The sequence below is a fragment of the Hemiscyllium ocellatum genome, chromosome 6 (assembly GCF_020745735.1).
Source record: "Hemiscyllium ocellatum isolate sHemOce1 chromosome 6, sHemOce1.pat.X.cur, whole genome shotgun sequence".
Lineage (NCBI taxonomy): Eukaryota > Metazoa > Chordata > Chondrichthyes > Orectolobiformes > Hemiscylliidae > Hemiscyllium > Hemiscyllium ocellatum.
Window position 1 is genome coordinate 118,231,273 of NC_083406.1, and position 17,020 is coordinate 118,248,292.

The following is a 17,020-nucleotide window of genomic DNA, read 5'->3' on the forward strand; positions in this document are numbered from 1 at the left end:
ACAGAGGGAAGACCCACAAAAGAAATTAGACAGTTATTTGAAAAGGAACAATATACATGGTTAGAGGAATGAGACTGGAATATAAGACTGGGTGAGAAGCTGAGAGAGAGCAAATACAGACTTGAAATACTAAATAATCTCTTCCTGCACTGTAACCAGTTGGCATAACATCTATAGTCAGGAAAATGCTGGAGGCTATTAAAGAAGAAATAGTTAAAAATCACACAACACCGGGTTATAACCCAACAGATTTATTTGGAAACAATAGCTTTCAAAACACTGCTTCGTCATCAGGTGGCTGTGGAGAATACGATCATAAGACACAGAATTTATAGCCAAATGACTACAGTGTCATGGAGATGATACATTAAACAATTTTAGATCAAGTATTTCATCTCTTGAATTGGGACATGATGGTTTCTGTTCTTTGATGTATAAATCCTAGAATTCTTTTAAATTACATGCTTAAGAAAGGTCTATCTTTTCTAACAATAGGTGCCATCTCAACACAGACAATGCATTAAGGTGTGAGGTCTACCTGTGTCTCAATGCTGAGTTAGACTGGTTCTATGTCTAAGGTGGGATTTACAGAGTTTTACATGGATTCATTCAGTTTTTGAGTAAAATAAAATGTAATTCTGCAAAAACAAATTCACTCCATAAATTTGTGTGCGCGTGTAGGAGTGGCAGAGTGATTGTGCATGTGGGTGTGTGCGCACATGAAAGAGTGTGTGGTGTATGTATGTGTGTAAGTTTGGTTGAGTGTGATGGGTTATGTGTCTGTGAGAGAGTGCGTGCCTGGGTGACAGTGCAGAGAGTGTACATGTGTGCATATGGGAGGGAGCTTGTCTATGAGAGAGGGTCAGCATGTGTATGTGAATACGTAGGAGCATGTGTGTGTAAGAGAGTATATCGTGCAGTGGGGTCACCTGTGGTGTGACATGACCCCAAGGTCCCGGTCGAGGCCATCCCGATAGGTACTGAACTTTGCTATCAGCTTCTGCTCAGCCACTCTGCATTGTTGCTTGTCCCGAAGTCTGCCTTGGAGAATAGTCACTCAAAGTTCTAAGGCCGAATGGCCCAGACTGCTGAAGTGTTTCCTGACTGGGAAGAAACACTCCTGCCTGGTGATTGTTGCACGGTGTCCATTCGTCCATTGTTGTCGCGTCTGCTCGGTCTCGTCCATGTACCACGCCTCAGGGCATCCTTACCTGCAGCGTCCGAGATAGACAATGTTGGCCGTGTCGCACAAGTGCTCGCTGCGCACATGGTGGGAGGTATCCTTATGTGTAATGGTGGCATCCATGTCAATACTCTGCTAACAATGATCTGTTTGCAGCAAACTGCCCAGCCTTCAGGACAACAACACTCTAAAATCCTGTTATGGCAGGCGCTGCAAACGTGTCAGAGTGTCGACACAGATATCATCATTACACGTGCAACTCGTTCAACGTTGTCTATCTCATACTGTTCATAATGTTTATAGATGATTTAGAAGTGGAGACAGAGTGTAACATATCCAAGTTTGCTCATGACACTAAATTGAATGGAAAGGCAAACTGTGCAGCGGATGTGGAGGGTCTGCACAGAGATTTAGATAGGTTAAGTGAGTAGGCAACGGCCTGGCAGATGGAGTACAATGCTTAAAAATGTGAGATCATCCACTTTGGAAATAAAAATAGTAGGTCAGAGTATTATTTAAACAGTGAAAGATTGCAACATGCTGTTGTGCAGAGGGACCTAGGAGTGCTCGTACATGAATTGCTAAAAGTTGATTTGCAGGTACAACAGGTAATCAGGAAGGCAGGTGGAATACTGGCTCTTTTTGCTAGTGGGATTGAATTTAAGAGCAGGGAGGTTCTGCTGTAATTGTACAAGGTGTTGGTGAGGCCACACAGAGTATTTGCGCAGTTCTGGTCACCTTACTTGAGAAAGGATATACTGGCTTGGAGGTGATGCACTAGGTTGATTCCGGAGGTGAGGGGGATTACCCTATGAGGAGAGGTTGAGTTGCTTGGAACAGTACATGCTAGAATTTAGAACAAGAGGGGATCTTATAGAAACATATAAAATTATGAAAGGGATATATGAGATAGAGGGAGGCAAGTTGTTTCCGCTGGTCGGTGAGACGATGACTAGGGGATATGGCCTCATGCTTAGGGGAAGTAGATTTAGATTAGAGATGAGGAGGAAGTTTTTTCCCAGAGAGTAGTAAATCTATGGAATTCTTTCCCGAAGGAAGCAGGAGAGGCAGGTTCATTAAACATATTCAAGACATAGTTTGATGGGTTTTTTTTCATGGTAGAGGAATTAAGGTAGGAGGAATTGAGATCAATCAGCCATGATCTTAATGAATTGTGAAGCAGGCTCGACAGGCCAAATGGCCTACTCCTGTTTCTGTTACTATGTAACAAATGTCTAGTTCTGTGCTGACACCCACATTCAGTTGTTAGTTCAGCTGTTTCAGAGATCCTGATATGGTATTAACTTGGAGGTTAAATTACACGTCACACATTGGTCTGAGTGACAATTAGCATTCTGGTCATACCTCACTATCCAGGTACTTTTCCCTCATCCCTTTTATTTGTAGGGGTGTGGATTTTGCTAGCAAAGTTCATCTTTACTGACCAACCTGAGTTGTTGTTTGAGAAGATGGATCAGAAGATCCACCATATTGAATGGCATTGGGCGATGCAACAATGAAAGAACTTAGACATGTCCAAGTTACGATGGTGTTGAACTTTAAAGTGACAGTATTTCCAGGTTCTTCTCATCTCAGTTTAACACGCTCAAGGACGACAGGTTAAACTGGAGGGGGAAGACAGTGAAAACTGGAGAAACGTAAAGGGGTAAGTCAAAGCTCAGGAAAGGGTAAAATTGGATAGAGAAGCAGGAAACATCAGGAACATGAGTAGTTCCTTGCATGTAATGCATAATAAATCGTGTTCCCCAAAAGCAGTGCTCCGAAAGCTAGTGCATCCAAACAACCCTGTTAGACTATAACCTGGTTATTGTATGATTTTTAGCTTTGTACACCCTAATCCAACATCAGCATCTCCAAATCATAACTATAAGATAGTTAACTAATTGCCTAACTTTTTAATGAAGTCCAAATACCAGCGCAAACCTAAGTCACTCTGAAGATCAATGATAAACTTTGACTTGGATAATGATACCAACTGTTGACAGTAGCAAGAGGACTGCTGCAATTCTCAGAGGAAGCACTCAAACAATGGGAATTTACAAGCCAACTGGAACAATGTAAATGCAAGATATTGAGGAAGATACCACAGCCAGGAACACAACCAATGCCTTGCAAACACTGTCGGTCATGCAACCTTGATTAGGGTAAGTGGGCGAGGAAACAGGTTATTTGCAGTGGAAACAGGTTATACTCAATCGGTCTTGCTCAAACTCCACATATGTATACTTCAAAATTGCAGGGACCAGAAAGAATTGAGGAACAATTCCATTCCCCTTAACTCCCCGACTATACAGGAAGATGGAAGAAAAAAGCAATATCCAAGATACAATTTTGGTTACATCAGCAGAAGAATGATTAAACCTAAAATTCCGAATCTACTCCTAACCATCAGTAAAGTGACACAAGGGGTCCCAACTGTGCTAACGAGCAGCACTCATTGACACTCAGTTTGGGTCCTGCCAGGGTTATTCAGCTCCTGACCTCATTACAGCCTTGGTTCAAACAGTCAAAAAAGCTGAATTCCAAAAGATGAGAGGAGAGTGCGACTGCCTTTGACATCAAGGCTACATTTGACTGGGAGTGCCCATGGCAAAGTTAAGACTCCAGTGAGAATAAGAGGCCAAAACTCAACTGGCTGGAGTCATATCTAGCACAAAGGAAGATGGTTATGGCTGTTTGAGATCGGTTATCCCAGTTCCAGGACATCTCTGCAATACTTCCTCAGGGACTTTCTAATTAACCTGCTCAGAGATGTCATTATACACCTCTGGCACAACTGGCCCTTGAACCAGATCTCCTAGCTCAGAGTAGGGACACTGCTACTGCAGCACAAGAGCCTTTAAGTTTCTGGGATTTTAACTCTCATCTCTATTGTATTAGTTAGAGCTCTGGAATACTAGCCTACCACACACCCTCCCAAAAATACTTCTGAATAATTGATTTGTTTTAGAAAAGCAACTGGGACTTGAATCCAGGCTTTCTGGCCCATAGGTAAGAACTTTACCATGACACCACAACAGCTCTTCCCATCATAAGGTCAGATGTGGAGTTGCTGGTTGATGATTGTGCAATATTCAGCATCATTTGCAACTTCTCAGACACTGAAGCAGTCCGTATTCAAATGGAGGAGGACCTGGACAACATCGGTTTGTACCACGAAGTGCCAAGTACAGCCATGCCACACAAATGCCAGGCAACAACTATCATTCGACAGAATGTAACCATCGGCTCTTGACAATTAAAAGCAGTATAGAATCAGCACCTTGGGAGGGTTACCACTGACCAGGAATTGAACTATACAAATACATGGCTACAATGGAGAGTCAGAGACTAGGAATTCTGAAGTGATAAGCTCACCTGATTCACAAAGCCTAGCCACTGTCAAAGAGACGCAAGTCAGGAATGCAATGGAATAATTCCCAATTGCCTGGACAAAAAAGCTCCAACAACACTCAAGGAGCTTGGCACCATTCAGAATAAAGCAGCCCATCTTATTGTCACCACATTTACAAGCATCCAGTTCCTCCACCAAATCCACAAGATGCACTTCAGAAATTTATCAAGGCTGTTTAGACAAGACCCTTCAAACACATGACCACCATCATTCAGAAGGACAGCGGCAGTAGATACAAGGGAACACCACCATCCGCAAGTTTCCCTCCAAGTCAGTCACTGTCCTGACTTGAAAATACATTACTGTGCTTTCACAGTCATTGAGTTGAAATCTTAGGTTGAATTCCCTCACTAACAGCAGTGTGGGTATCTACACCAAATGAGCTGCAACAGCTCAAGAAAGCATCTCCTTCTTGAGGGCAATCAGGTATCAGCAATAAATGCTGGCCCATCCATTGAAGCTCACATCCCACAAATAAACTGTGTTTTAAAAAAATTCATCTATTAAATGTGGGAAAAAACTGGATAAGCGCAACCTGTGAAAGCTTGCGCCAGCGCACTCCTGAGGAATCAAGAAACAAGAAAACTATAATAATATAAAATAGTACATAGAATGCTATTGATGCTTTAAATGTCAGCGGTACAGAATTGCAAGCGTTTCTCTTCCATTTTTACCAAGACAGTTACGTAAAGGCAAAGTCGCCAAAGTCCTAACAGACCAAGGTTGCTCTCTTAGAGAGAAACAAGTGGTAGTGGTTTAACCGAAGGGTCACCATGCTCCAGATGAACAAAGAGGTTGAAAGGAGAGTCCTTCATGATGACCGCAGGCAGTGTGGGAATTGAGCTATTGTAACTGGCATCACTCTGCATTGCGAGTCAGCCAACTGAGCTAACCGACTCCTCCAATTATTTCCCTCAAACAACAATGTTGCACAACACCTTCTTGAATCACCTCAGTCAACATAGCATAGGTATCCTCACAATGCTGTTAATAAAGGAATTCCAAGACTTTGACCCAACAATGGTGAAAGAATAGTAATATGGTTCCAACTCTATGGTGCAAGGTTTGGAAGGGAACTTGCAGGGTTGGTGCTTCCGTTTGTCTGTTGCCCTTCTCTCACACATACCCACACACACACACACACACACACGTTTGTGGGGTGAATCTGTACTTGCAGAATTACATTTTATTTTGCTTAAAAACTGCATGAATCCATGTAAGATTCTGTAAATTCTTTTTTAGAAATAGAATCAGTCTGAACATTGGTGCACAGACAGTCTCTCACAGGGCACCTCACACCTACAATGCATTATCTGAGCTGACACAGCACCTAGCGTTAAAGTTTACCAGAGAACTTCTTTAAAAAAAAAGTTCTGGGATTTACATTTTTTTTAAGATTCCCTAGTGTGGAAACGGGTCCTTTCACCCAACAAGTCCACACCAACCCTCCAAAAAGTAACCTACCCAGATCCATTTCCCTCTGACTAATGCACCTAAAACTATGGGCAATTTAACATGGCCAAACCACCTAACCCGCACATCTTTGAACTGTGGGAAGAAACCGGAGCACTAGAGGAAACTCACACAGACACAGGGAGAATGTGCAAACTCCACACAGACAGTCCCCAAAGGCTGGAATTCAACCCGGGTGCCTGGCACTGTGAAGCAGCAGTGCCTCACTGAGCCACCGTGCCACTCCCAAAAGAAAGAACTGATCCCAACATTCTCATCTTTTAGAATGACTGACTTAACAAACAATCCAGGTCTTTTTCAATATATAATTTCAGTTGCATCACACTGTAAACTTTTGCTATAGCTTCTGTGCCTTACAATTTTATACTCCACAACCACCTGATGAAGGAGCTGCGTTCTGAAGGCTAGTGCTTCGAAATAAACAAACCTGTTGGACTGTAACCTGGTGTTGTGTGACTTTTAACTTCATATAAAGTACATTAGGTTAATAGAACAGAGCAAGAATACAATGTTATGGCTGCAGAGAAGGTGCTCAGACTGCAAGGTCAATATTATATTTAAAATTTGGGAGGACCTAATAACAGCAGGGAACCAGCTGTTCTTGAATCTGTTGTGTGTGTGTTTAAGCTTTTGTATCTTCCGTCTGGTGGAAGAGGTTGGAACAGATTATAAAATTGGGGTAGGAAGAGTCTTTGATTACGTTGGCTGCCTTTCCCTGGCAGCAAGAAATATAGACACAGTCAATGGATGGACATTTGGTTTGCATGATGGACTGGGCTGTGTTCACAATTCTCTGTAGTTTCTTACATGACTGGACAGAGCAGATGCCAAGCCATGATACATCTGCACAGAATGCTTTCAATGGTGCATCTATAAAAATTAGTAAGGGTCTTTCCTGACATGCCAAATGTTCTTAGCCTCTTGAGGATGCACAAGCATTGTTGTGCTTTCTTGACCATCTCATCGACATGGTGGACCAGATTTTAACCCTGCTCTTCTTTCTTATGGTTATGAAGTTGAAGTATGATGTTAACTGTTGTGAACTTGTGTTTTGTACACCTTCTGTGCAGCCATAACTTCAATCATATTAGGAACTGTATGCCCTAGTATGCTATGATCTATCTGTACTGCACGCAAAACACCGTACTTAGGTACATGTGACAATAATAAATCATGTCAAATTGTCACACATACTAAGAATATTCAAAATATAAACAGGTAGCCAAGAAACCGAACCTTTAGTGAATGAGATAGCTGCGCAGTTGCTTACCTGCATTTCATATTTCAATGTCATGTGGAAGCACCAGGACCCTATTCCCACAGCTGAAACAATAAAAGGACAAGAATTAAAAGATTGGGAGATGGGGAGAACATAGGTATAAATGGGCAAAATCTCAGTATCAATTTAATATCAAAGACTGAAAGAACAAAGTAAATCACTTCACAACTCATGAAATAACTTCACATTAATGCCAGAAAGTTGTGCAATTTAGTAGCTTATGCTTAAGGTTTTAGCCTTTTTCAACATTACTGAGATTTTGCCATGTTTCAGTTGAACAAAACAAATTGGATCTTTAAAACTATGATGTCATCTGTTATAGTACCAGGCCATCATTGATATTTGTAGAACAGCAGCAGACCATTCAGCCTACATTTTCAAGATTAATCTTTTCATATACACCAACAGAATAAAATTAAAGATGTCCAAAAAAATGAGAATAGATTAAAAGCTGCCTTTTTTGGCACACGTCATATAGATGGCCGCTGACACTATTCAGGGAGAATGTTACATAAAAATATATCAATCGCACAGGACCCGCAGGTACTTTACTCTTTATCCTCAAAAAAGTGCAAAACTGCTGCTCAAAATGTTTAGTATCTCAGATTTGAGCATGATTGTGTGAGCTTCCAGTTATTTGAATCCACATCTCTGCTCTCTTTCCAAAGATTATAGAACCATTTTGCATTTTCTCTGAAACACTCAGTTAATTCCCCCCTGCAGATCTTTATTCACCTGGTTTTAATAACAACATCTGGCAAAATATCCCAAGAGTTTTTTCCATGAAAAAAAATTCTCAAGCTCAAGCTCTCTTACAGCACTAATCCTGAATTTGTGCCAACTGATATTTGGCAGGTTATACCAGGGAGCTCAGCGTCAAGCTGAAAAGCTTATCTAATTGCAACTTTGACTTTCTTACTCTTTTCTATATATGGTCCCACTCGCAACATACACAAGGTTTACTGTTTGTTCAGACAGAACACTGCAAAGTGCTGAACTGGCACTTTCAACAACTGTGCTTCAGTTAAGCCACATAAGATCCTCTGCAACTCATCACACCCCCTTTTCCCCACACCCCCCATGTCCAAAACCAATTAAGCAGCCATCCTTTAAACCTACTTCCTGTCTAAAATCACAAGAGAGCTATTCTATTGCCAGTAAACTGTTTTAATTAATTCTCTTTCATTTTAATTGTGCATTTAGGTTACATAGCTACATTCAAAACAAGGCTCTATGCTTTGTGTGTTCTTGGCAAATGTGCAAAGGCAAGGCCAGACATTCAAAAGTCAGAATATATTACCAGTCACCCTCTTTCCAATATCAGGAACAAAGGTTTTTCACTTACACTTCTTAGTATTTTATCTCACCAACAAGTCTCCAAACATAGAAACTCAATGTCGCTGGATTATTGTCTACACTTTATTCGTCACCTCATTGACGCTAACATCCCAGACCATCGCCAACAAAATCAATTCATTTTTCAATGACTTAATCTCCTCTGTCCAGGTGCCCCAATCATTTGTCAAGGAATTGGCTTGAGGAGCAAAATAAACCAAGTAAAAACCAAAAGAACCACAGATGCTGTAAATCAGAGACAAAAATAGAAATTGCTAGAAAAGCTCAGTAAGTCTGGCAGCATTTGTGGAGAGAAATCAGAGTTAACACTTCAGATCGAGTGACCTTTCCTCAGGACTGGTGGTAGCTAGGAAAATGTCAGTTTACATGCAGAAGACAGGATGGGCGGAAGCAATAAGGAGTAAGTGATAGGTGGGGATAGAGCCCAAAGAGAGAGAAGAGCAGTTGCACAGACGAAAGAGTGGATAACAATCAGGCTAGGAGGGTGAATAGCTGTTATTGGGGACTATTAATGGCTAACAATAGGTGGTATGTAATAGCAGCAATAACACGTCTGGCAGCATCTGTGAAAAGAAATCAGAGTTAATGTTTTGTGTCCAGTGACCCTTCCTACCTGCCATCAGTTCTAAGGAAAAGGTTGGTTTATATGCAGAGGATAAGGTGGAGGGAGTGTTCTGAAGAAGGGTCATCAGACCTAAAATGTTAATTCTGATTTCTCTCCACAAATGCTGCCAACTTGCTGAGCTTTTCTAGCAACTTCTGTTATTGTTTCTGATTTACAGCACCTGCAGTTCTCTCCATTTTATATGATAGAAAATAGAACAGTACAGTGCAGAACAGGTCCTTCGGCCCTCAATGTTGCGCTGACCTGTGAACTAATCTAAGCCTATCCCCCCAACACTATCCCATCATCATCCATTTGCTTATCCAAGGATTATTTAAATATTCCTAATGTGGGTGAGTTAACTACATTAGCAGGCAGGGCACGCCATGCCCTTACCACTCTCTAAGTAAAGCACCTGCCTCTGACATCTGTCCTAAATCTATCACCCCTCAATGTGTAGCTTTGCTCCCACATACAAGCTGACATCATCATCCTAGGAAAAAGACTTTAACTGCCCTCCCTGCCTAATCCTCTGATAATTTTGTATGTCTCTGTCAAATGAGAACAGACCCAAGTCTCTCAGCGTTTCCTTATAAGACCTTCCCTCCAGACCAGGCAAATCATCCTAGTAGATCTCCTCTGAACCTTTTCCAATGCTTTCACATCCTTCCCGACATATGGCGACTAGAACTGTAAACAATATTCCAAATGCAACCGCACTTGCACTTTGTATAGTTGCAGCATGACATTACGGCTCTGGAACTCTGTCCCACTACCAAAAAGTCCTAACACACCGTATGCCTTCTTTACAGCACTGGATCAGTGGCGCTGGAAGACCACAGCAGTTCAGGCAGCATCCAACAAGCAGCGAAATCGACGTTTTAGGCAAAAGCCTTTTGCCCAAAACGTCGATTTCGCTGCTTGTTGGATGCTGCCTGAACTGCTGTGCTCTTCCAGCACCACTGATCCAGAATCTGGTTTCCAGCATCTGCAGTCATTGTTTTTACCTTCTTTACAGCACTATCCACCTGGGTGGCAACTTTCAGGGATCTATGTACATGGACTTGAAGATCCCTCTGCACATCCAAAGTTAAAAATCACACAACACCAGGTTATAGTCCAACAGGTTTAACTGGAAGTTCCAAATCACACCTGCACATCCACACTACCAAGAATCTTTCCATTGACCCAGTATTCTGCCTTCCTGTTATTCTTACCAAAGTGAATCACCTCATATTTAGCTGCATTGAACTCCATTTGCTACCTCTCAGCCCAATTCTGCAGTTTATCCAAGTCCCCCTGCAATCTGCAACATTCTTCCACACTGTCCACTACTCCACCGATTTTAGTGTCATCTGCAAACGTACTGACCCATCCATCTATGCCTGTGTCCAAGTCATTTATAAAAATGATAGACAGTAGTGGTCCCAAACCAGATCCTTGTGACACACCACTAATAACCACTAGTAACTCCAGGCTGAATAATTTCCATCAACCACCACTCACTGCCTTTTTACGGAAAGCCAGCTCCTAATCCAAACTGCTAAATCACCCTCAATCTCATGCCTCTGCATTTTTTTCCCCAACAACTTATCATGTGGAACTTATCAAAGGCTTCACTGAAGTTCATGTACACCAGGTCAACTACCCTATCCTCACCTGTTTAAAATACTCAATGAAGTTTGTGAGACGTGACTTGCCCTTGACAAAACCATGTTGACTACCTGAAATCAAATTGCTGCTGTTAGATGATTATAAATCCTCTCTCTTATAATCCTTTCCAAAACTTTTCCTACAACAGCCTGTAATTACCTGGGTCTGTAATTACCCGTGTCATCCAATCTCTACTTTTCAAGGGCGGCACGGTGGCTCAGTGGTTAGCACTGCTGCCTCACAGCATCAGGATCCCAGGTTCAATTCCAGCCTCGGGTGACGGTGTGTGTGGAGTTTGCACATTCTCCCCGTATTTGTGTGGGTTTCCTCCCACAGTCCAAAGATGTGCAGGTCAGGTGAATTGGCCATACTAAATTGTCCATAGTGTTTGGTGCATTACTCAGAGGGAAATGGGTCTGGGTGAGTCACTCTTCGGCGGGTCAGTGCGGACTGGTTGGGCCGAAGGGCCTGCTTCCACACTGTAGGGAATCTAATCTAATCTAATCTCTCCTGCCCTTCTTGAACAAGGGCACAATTGCAATCCTCCAGTGTTCTGGTAGTAATCCTGTAGACAATGACGACTCAAAGATCAAGGCCAAAGGCTCCAATATCTCCTGCCTAGCTTCCCAGAGAATCCTCGGATAAATCCCATCTGACCCAAGGGACTTCTTGAATTGATAACACCTCTTCCTTACTAACTTCGGTCCTTTATAGTCTAATGCCCATCTCTCATTCTTCTCCTCTACAATATTCTCCTTTTCCTGAGTGAAAAACAGTTGCGAAATATTCATTTAGCACCTTTCCTATCTCCACAGGGTCCACACACAACTTCCCACTTCTGTCTTCGACAGACCCTAATTCCTACCCCAGTCATCCTTTTATTCCTCACATACCTATAAGAAAGCTTTAGGGTTCTCCTTTATTCTACCTATTCATCTGAACCTTCTTATCTCAACTTCACATAAGCCTTCTTCTTCTACTTAACAAGAGATGCAATTTCTTTAGTAAACCATAGTTCCTTTACCTTATTACTTCCTCCTTGCCTGACAGGGACAGACCTATCAAGGACACGCAATCTCTGTTCCTTAACCAGCTCCACATTTCAATTGTACCTATCCTGTGCATTTTACTGCCCCATTCTATGCCACCTAACTCTTGCCTAATCACATTATAATTGCCCTTCCCCATCTATAACTCTTGCCCTGTAGCATGTACCTATCCCTTTCCATTCCGAAGCTAAATGTAATTGAATTATGGTCACTCTCTCCAAAGTGCTCACCTACCACTAAAGCAAACACCTAGCCTGGTTTATTACCAAGCACCAGACCCAGTGTGGCTTCCCCTCGTCAGCCCTTCGACATACTGTGTCAGGAAACCCTACTGCACAAAAACTGATCCAACTGACTTACTAGGGTTATAGCATTTCCAGTTAATGTTCTGGAAGTTAAAGACCCCCATAATGACCACTCTGCTCCTTTCTGTGGAGGCCTATAATAACTCCCAGCATTGTGACCTCTCCTCCTGTTCCTAACCTCAGCCCATACCACCTCAGTAGACGAGTCTTTATCTACTATATGATAGCAAGGCCTGATGGGGTAAGGACATAGGAGAACTCAAGCACTAAAGTTATTGAACTCGACATGGAGTCCAGAGCTAGGCTAAATAATTACTTTCCTGATTAAATGCAAAAAGTCAACAATATGAACATCTTCCAAATAAACTCCTACTAGCAGAATAGATGCCACTTACTGCTCCACAACCTAGGAAATCTACACTTAAAAATAAGAAATGAAGTATCAGAAAGAGAACTTAAAGCTGGAAAGACAGACTTTTTTTTGGTCAAGTAGTTTGGAAATTTTTCAAATATGTTGAAGATTTTAGAATAGAAAGGAAAAGCCTGTTCCCATTGGTTAATAACTTAATCGGCTTCAAGCATCATGGCCCAATTATCACTTAATAGTGGGAAATCAGAAGAATTATTTTTCACAGGAGGTTTAACTACAGTAGAAATAATAACTTACATTCTTTCTTAAAACTGCATTCAACTCCATATGAAATGTTATGAATATATGGAATGGATAAGCAAATAAGAACAGTTAGCAGCACAAGCACAACGGCTGATTGGTTACTTCATGCTGTAATGTTTCAGATTTCAGGTATGAAAACATGAAAATATTTTCACAATTTCAGGATTTTAACTGTATGCATGATGAGTACCTAATCCAAAGTAAATGGGAAACTCTTAATGTAATTCTCTTCAGAGGGAGTACATCAAGTGCACGCTTCCATGAGGCATGTCCTACCAGCAAAGCCAATTCAGTGACGTCTGTCAGCCACATTTAAGAGAAATCTGTGCTACGGCAAAATGTTGGATGAGGAGAAAATTGGAGCAAGAGTCATAAATTGTTTGCAGTAACATGTGTTTTTAATCTGCCAAAAGCAAATCATGAGTTTGCACTTATACAGTGTCTTTCACAACCACAGGATGCCTTGAAAGTACTTTGAAGCTATTGAAGTACTTGTTTGGAATGTAATCAATATTGTACTTTAAAACATAGCAGCCTACTTGCCCACAGCAAGCTCTTACAAATGATTATGAAATAAATGACCCAATACCATTTCAGTGATGTTGACTGGGCAATAAATATTAACCAGATCACTGAGATGGATTCCAACGCATTCCCTCAAAATCGTGATGAGATCTGACACTCACTTGGGATGGCTGACGGAGGTTTTGGTTTAATTTCTTCTCTGAAATTCTGCATCCCCTCAGCTGAAATATTCAGTTAGTATGGTTACCTATACTGAGATATGGATTTGCTTTTGCTTTGCTCCACGGCTCAAAGGTGCAACATGTCACCAATGGAAGTCTAGATTAGAATGATGCTGGAAAAGCACAACAGTTCAGGCAGCATCTGAGGAGCAGTAAAATCGACATTTCAGGCAGAAGCCCTTCATCAGGAATACAGGCAGAGAGCCTGAAGGGTGGAGAGATAAATGAGAGGAGGGTGGGGGTGGGGGGAAAGTAACATAGAGTACAATAAGTCCACTAGTCTGACCAGTCTTCAGTTTTTTTAGACAGGAAGCTAACTTGTTTAGAAGTCACCAGAAATTTATCCCCAAAAATAATGAAAAGCTTAAATCAGGCTGGCTTAATTAAAATTAAAACAAAGGACTGCAGATGCAAGAAATCTGAAACAGAAACAGAAGTTGCTGGAGAAACTTCGGAGCAATTACAGATAAGTCAGTCAAATGTCTGTGGTCAGCAAGGCTTTGGAAAGAATTCTGAGGGATAGGATTTATGAATATTTGGAAAAGCATAGTGTGATTAAAGGCAGTCAGAATGTCTTTGTGAGGGGCAGGTCATGCCTCACAAATCTAATTGAGTTCTTTGAGGAGGTGACCAGACAAGTTGACGAAGGTCGAGCAGTGGATGTGGTGTATCTGGACTTCAGCAACGCATTTGATAAGGTTCCCCATGGTAGGCTCATTAATAAAGTCAGGAGGTATTGGATACAGGAAGATTTGACTGTCTGGATTCAGAATTGGTTGGCTGACAGAAGGCAGAGAGTGGTTGTAGATGGAAAGTATTCTGCCCAGAGGTCAGTGTTGAGTGGGGTCCTGCATGGCTCTGGTCTTGAGCCTCTGCTCTTTGTAGTTTTTATAAATGAATTGGATGAGGAGGTCGAGGGGTGGGTTAGTAAATTTGCTGATGACACAAAGGTGCTGTTGATAGTATCAAGGGTGATTGCAGGCTGCAGCGTGACATAGACAGGATGCAGAGCTGGGTTGAGAAATGGCAGATGGAGTTCAATCTGGATAAAAATGAAGTGATGAATTTTGGAAGTTGAACTTGAATGCTGAATACAGGATTCTTGGCAGTGTGGAGGAACAGTGGGATCTTGGTGTGGAAGTACATAGATCCCTCAAAGTTGCCACCCAAGTGAATAGGGCCGTTAAGAAAGCATATGGTGTTTTGGCTTTCATTAACAGGGTGATCGAGTTTAAGAGCCGCAAGGTTTTGCTGCAGCTCTACAAGACCCTGGTGAGACCACACGTGAAATATTGTGCCCATTTCTGGTCGCCCTATTATAGGAAAGATGTGGAGGCTTTGGAGAGGGTGCAAGGAAGATTTACCAGTATGCTGCCTGGCCTGGAGGGCTTGCCTTATGAAGAAAGGCTGAATAAGCTTGGACTTTTCTCTCTGGAGAGGAGGAAAACAAGTGACCTGATCAAGGTATACAAGGTAATGAGAAGCATAGATAGAGTCAATAGCCACAGACTTTTTCCCAGGGCAGGATTGACTGGCACGAGGGATCAAAGTTTTAAGATATTTGCAGGAAGATATAGGGGAGACGTCAGAGGTAGGTTCTTTACGCAGAGAGTTGTGAATGCATGGAATGCAATGCTAGTGATGGTGGAGGAAGCAGAGTCATTAGGGACATTTAAGCGACTGCTGGACATGCACATGTACAGTAGTGAATTGAGGGGTGCATAGGTTAGGTTATTTTATCTTGGATTAGGAATAATCCTCGGCACAACGTCATGGGCCGAAGGGCCTGTTTTGTGTTGTATGTTTCAATGATCTATGTTCTAAATAAGGAAACCAATGCTGTACATCATATTCCAGATGAGGTCTTTCCAATGCAGTGTATAAGCAAGCATTTTATGCCTCAGGTGTGTATTCAATTTCCTTCACACCAACAATAACATTCTATCAATTTTCTTAATTGTTTGTTGTACCCACATAGCAACCTTTTGTGATTAATACACAAGGGCACCCAGATCCTTTTGCATCCTGTCACTTTTTAGATAATAGGCTTTGTTTCTCTTTCCTACCAAAATAGACAATTTCACATTCCCCCACATGGCCCTCCATCTGCCAGATATTTGCTGACTCAATATTTTCCCTTTGTAGCCTCATGTGCTCTTTACAACTTTCTTGTTTACCTATCTTTATGCCATCAGTGCAGTTATCAAGAATAACTTATCAATGTCTTCATTAAAGTCATTAAATAAATTGTAATAAGTTGAGGCAACAGCAATGATCTTTGTGGCACACCATTTTTTTCCATCTTTACAACCAGAAAATGCCTGCTTCCAATTAGCTAGCTAATCTTAATTATGTAAGACCCTTCCACTACAAGCTTTTATTTCCTTCAATAAATGCTTACTCAGCCAGTGAAGTCCAAATCTTGTGAATGAATTAAAGAAACTTTATCAAACAACTTATCAAGTGTAATCTGAAAATTTAAGCACAGTATGCCCACTGGCTCCTCTTTATTAATAGCACGTTATTTCTTCAAATAATTCTGATAAATTGGTTAAACAGGACTTCACTTTCACAAAACCATGTTGATTCTTCTGGATTAACTTTAATTTTTCAGTGTCCTGCTATGATGTCTTTAATAATAGCTTCTTACATCTTCCCTCTGACAATGTTAAGCAGACTGGCCTGTAGTTTCCTGTCTTCTGCCTCCCTCACTTTATGAATAAGGGAGTTACTTACCCTATTCTCCAATTTAATGGAATGTTCCCTGAACCTAGACTAACATATCAACCATCTCACGCCTCACTTCTTTTCAGATCAGAGGATCAGGATTTGTTACAGAACTTGTTTGTCTTCAGCATCAACAATTTACTTAGTACAACTTCCTGATGACTAAGTTTCCTTGAGTTCCTCCCTCCTTTCACTTACCTGATTTACAGCTATGTGTCATTCCTAGCTGAATAAACTCAGGGCTGCCAGATAAACTCTGATTGGTCAGGAAACTGCCATTGCCATGGTGGTTGCAGAAGGAAATGATAGTCTCCATAACCTCAATGCAAAAACTGCCATGTGAATAAATTCCTTTTGCTGACAAAGAACAGGACGCCTGTGAATAGATGAGCTTCTCGCGCACACAAATGAATCACACTGTAAGCCCAAATAATAATCTTAAATTGGCTTCCAGTATATTTCTGAGCAAGATAATTTAATAAATGTTTTCAAATACCATAATCTTACTTAGTAATGGACATGGTGACTGGAAGGTTGCAAACACAGGCTAGTTGAGA

At 41.5% G+C, this 17,020-nt stretch overlaps 1 protein-coding gene across 1 annotated transcript in view; it reads right to left on the minus strand.

Moving 5' to 3' along the window:
* Positions 1 to 17,020, minus strand: part of acer3 (alkaline ceramidase 3) — a 186,604-nt gene that overhangs the window by 109,027 nt on the left and 60,557 nt on the right. The window contains exon 3 of the mRNA XM_060826306.1: positions 7,342 to 7,394. Coding sequence (XP_060682289.1) covers positions 7,342 to 7,394 — 53 coding nt within the window. The remainder of the gene's footprint in view (positions 1 to 7,341; positions 7,395 to 17,020) is intronic.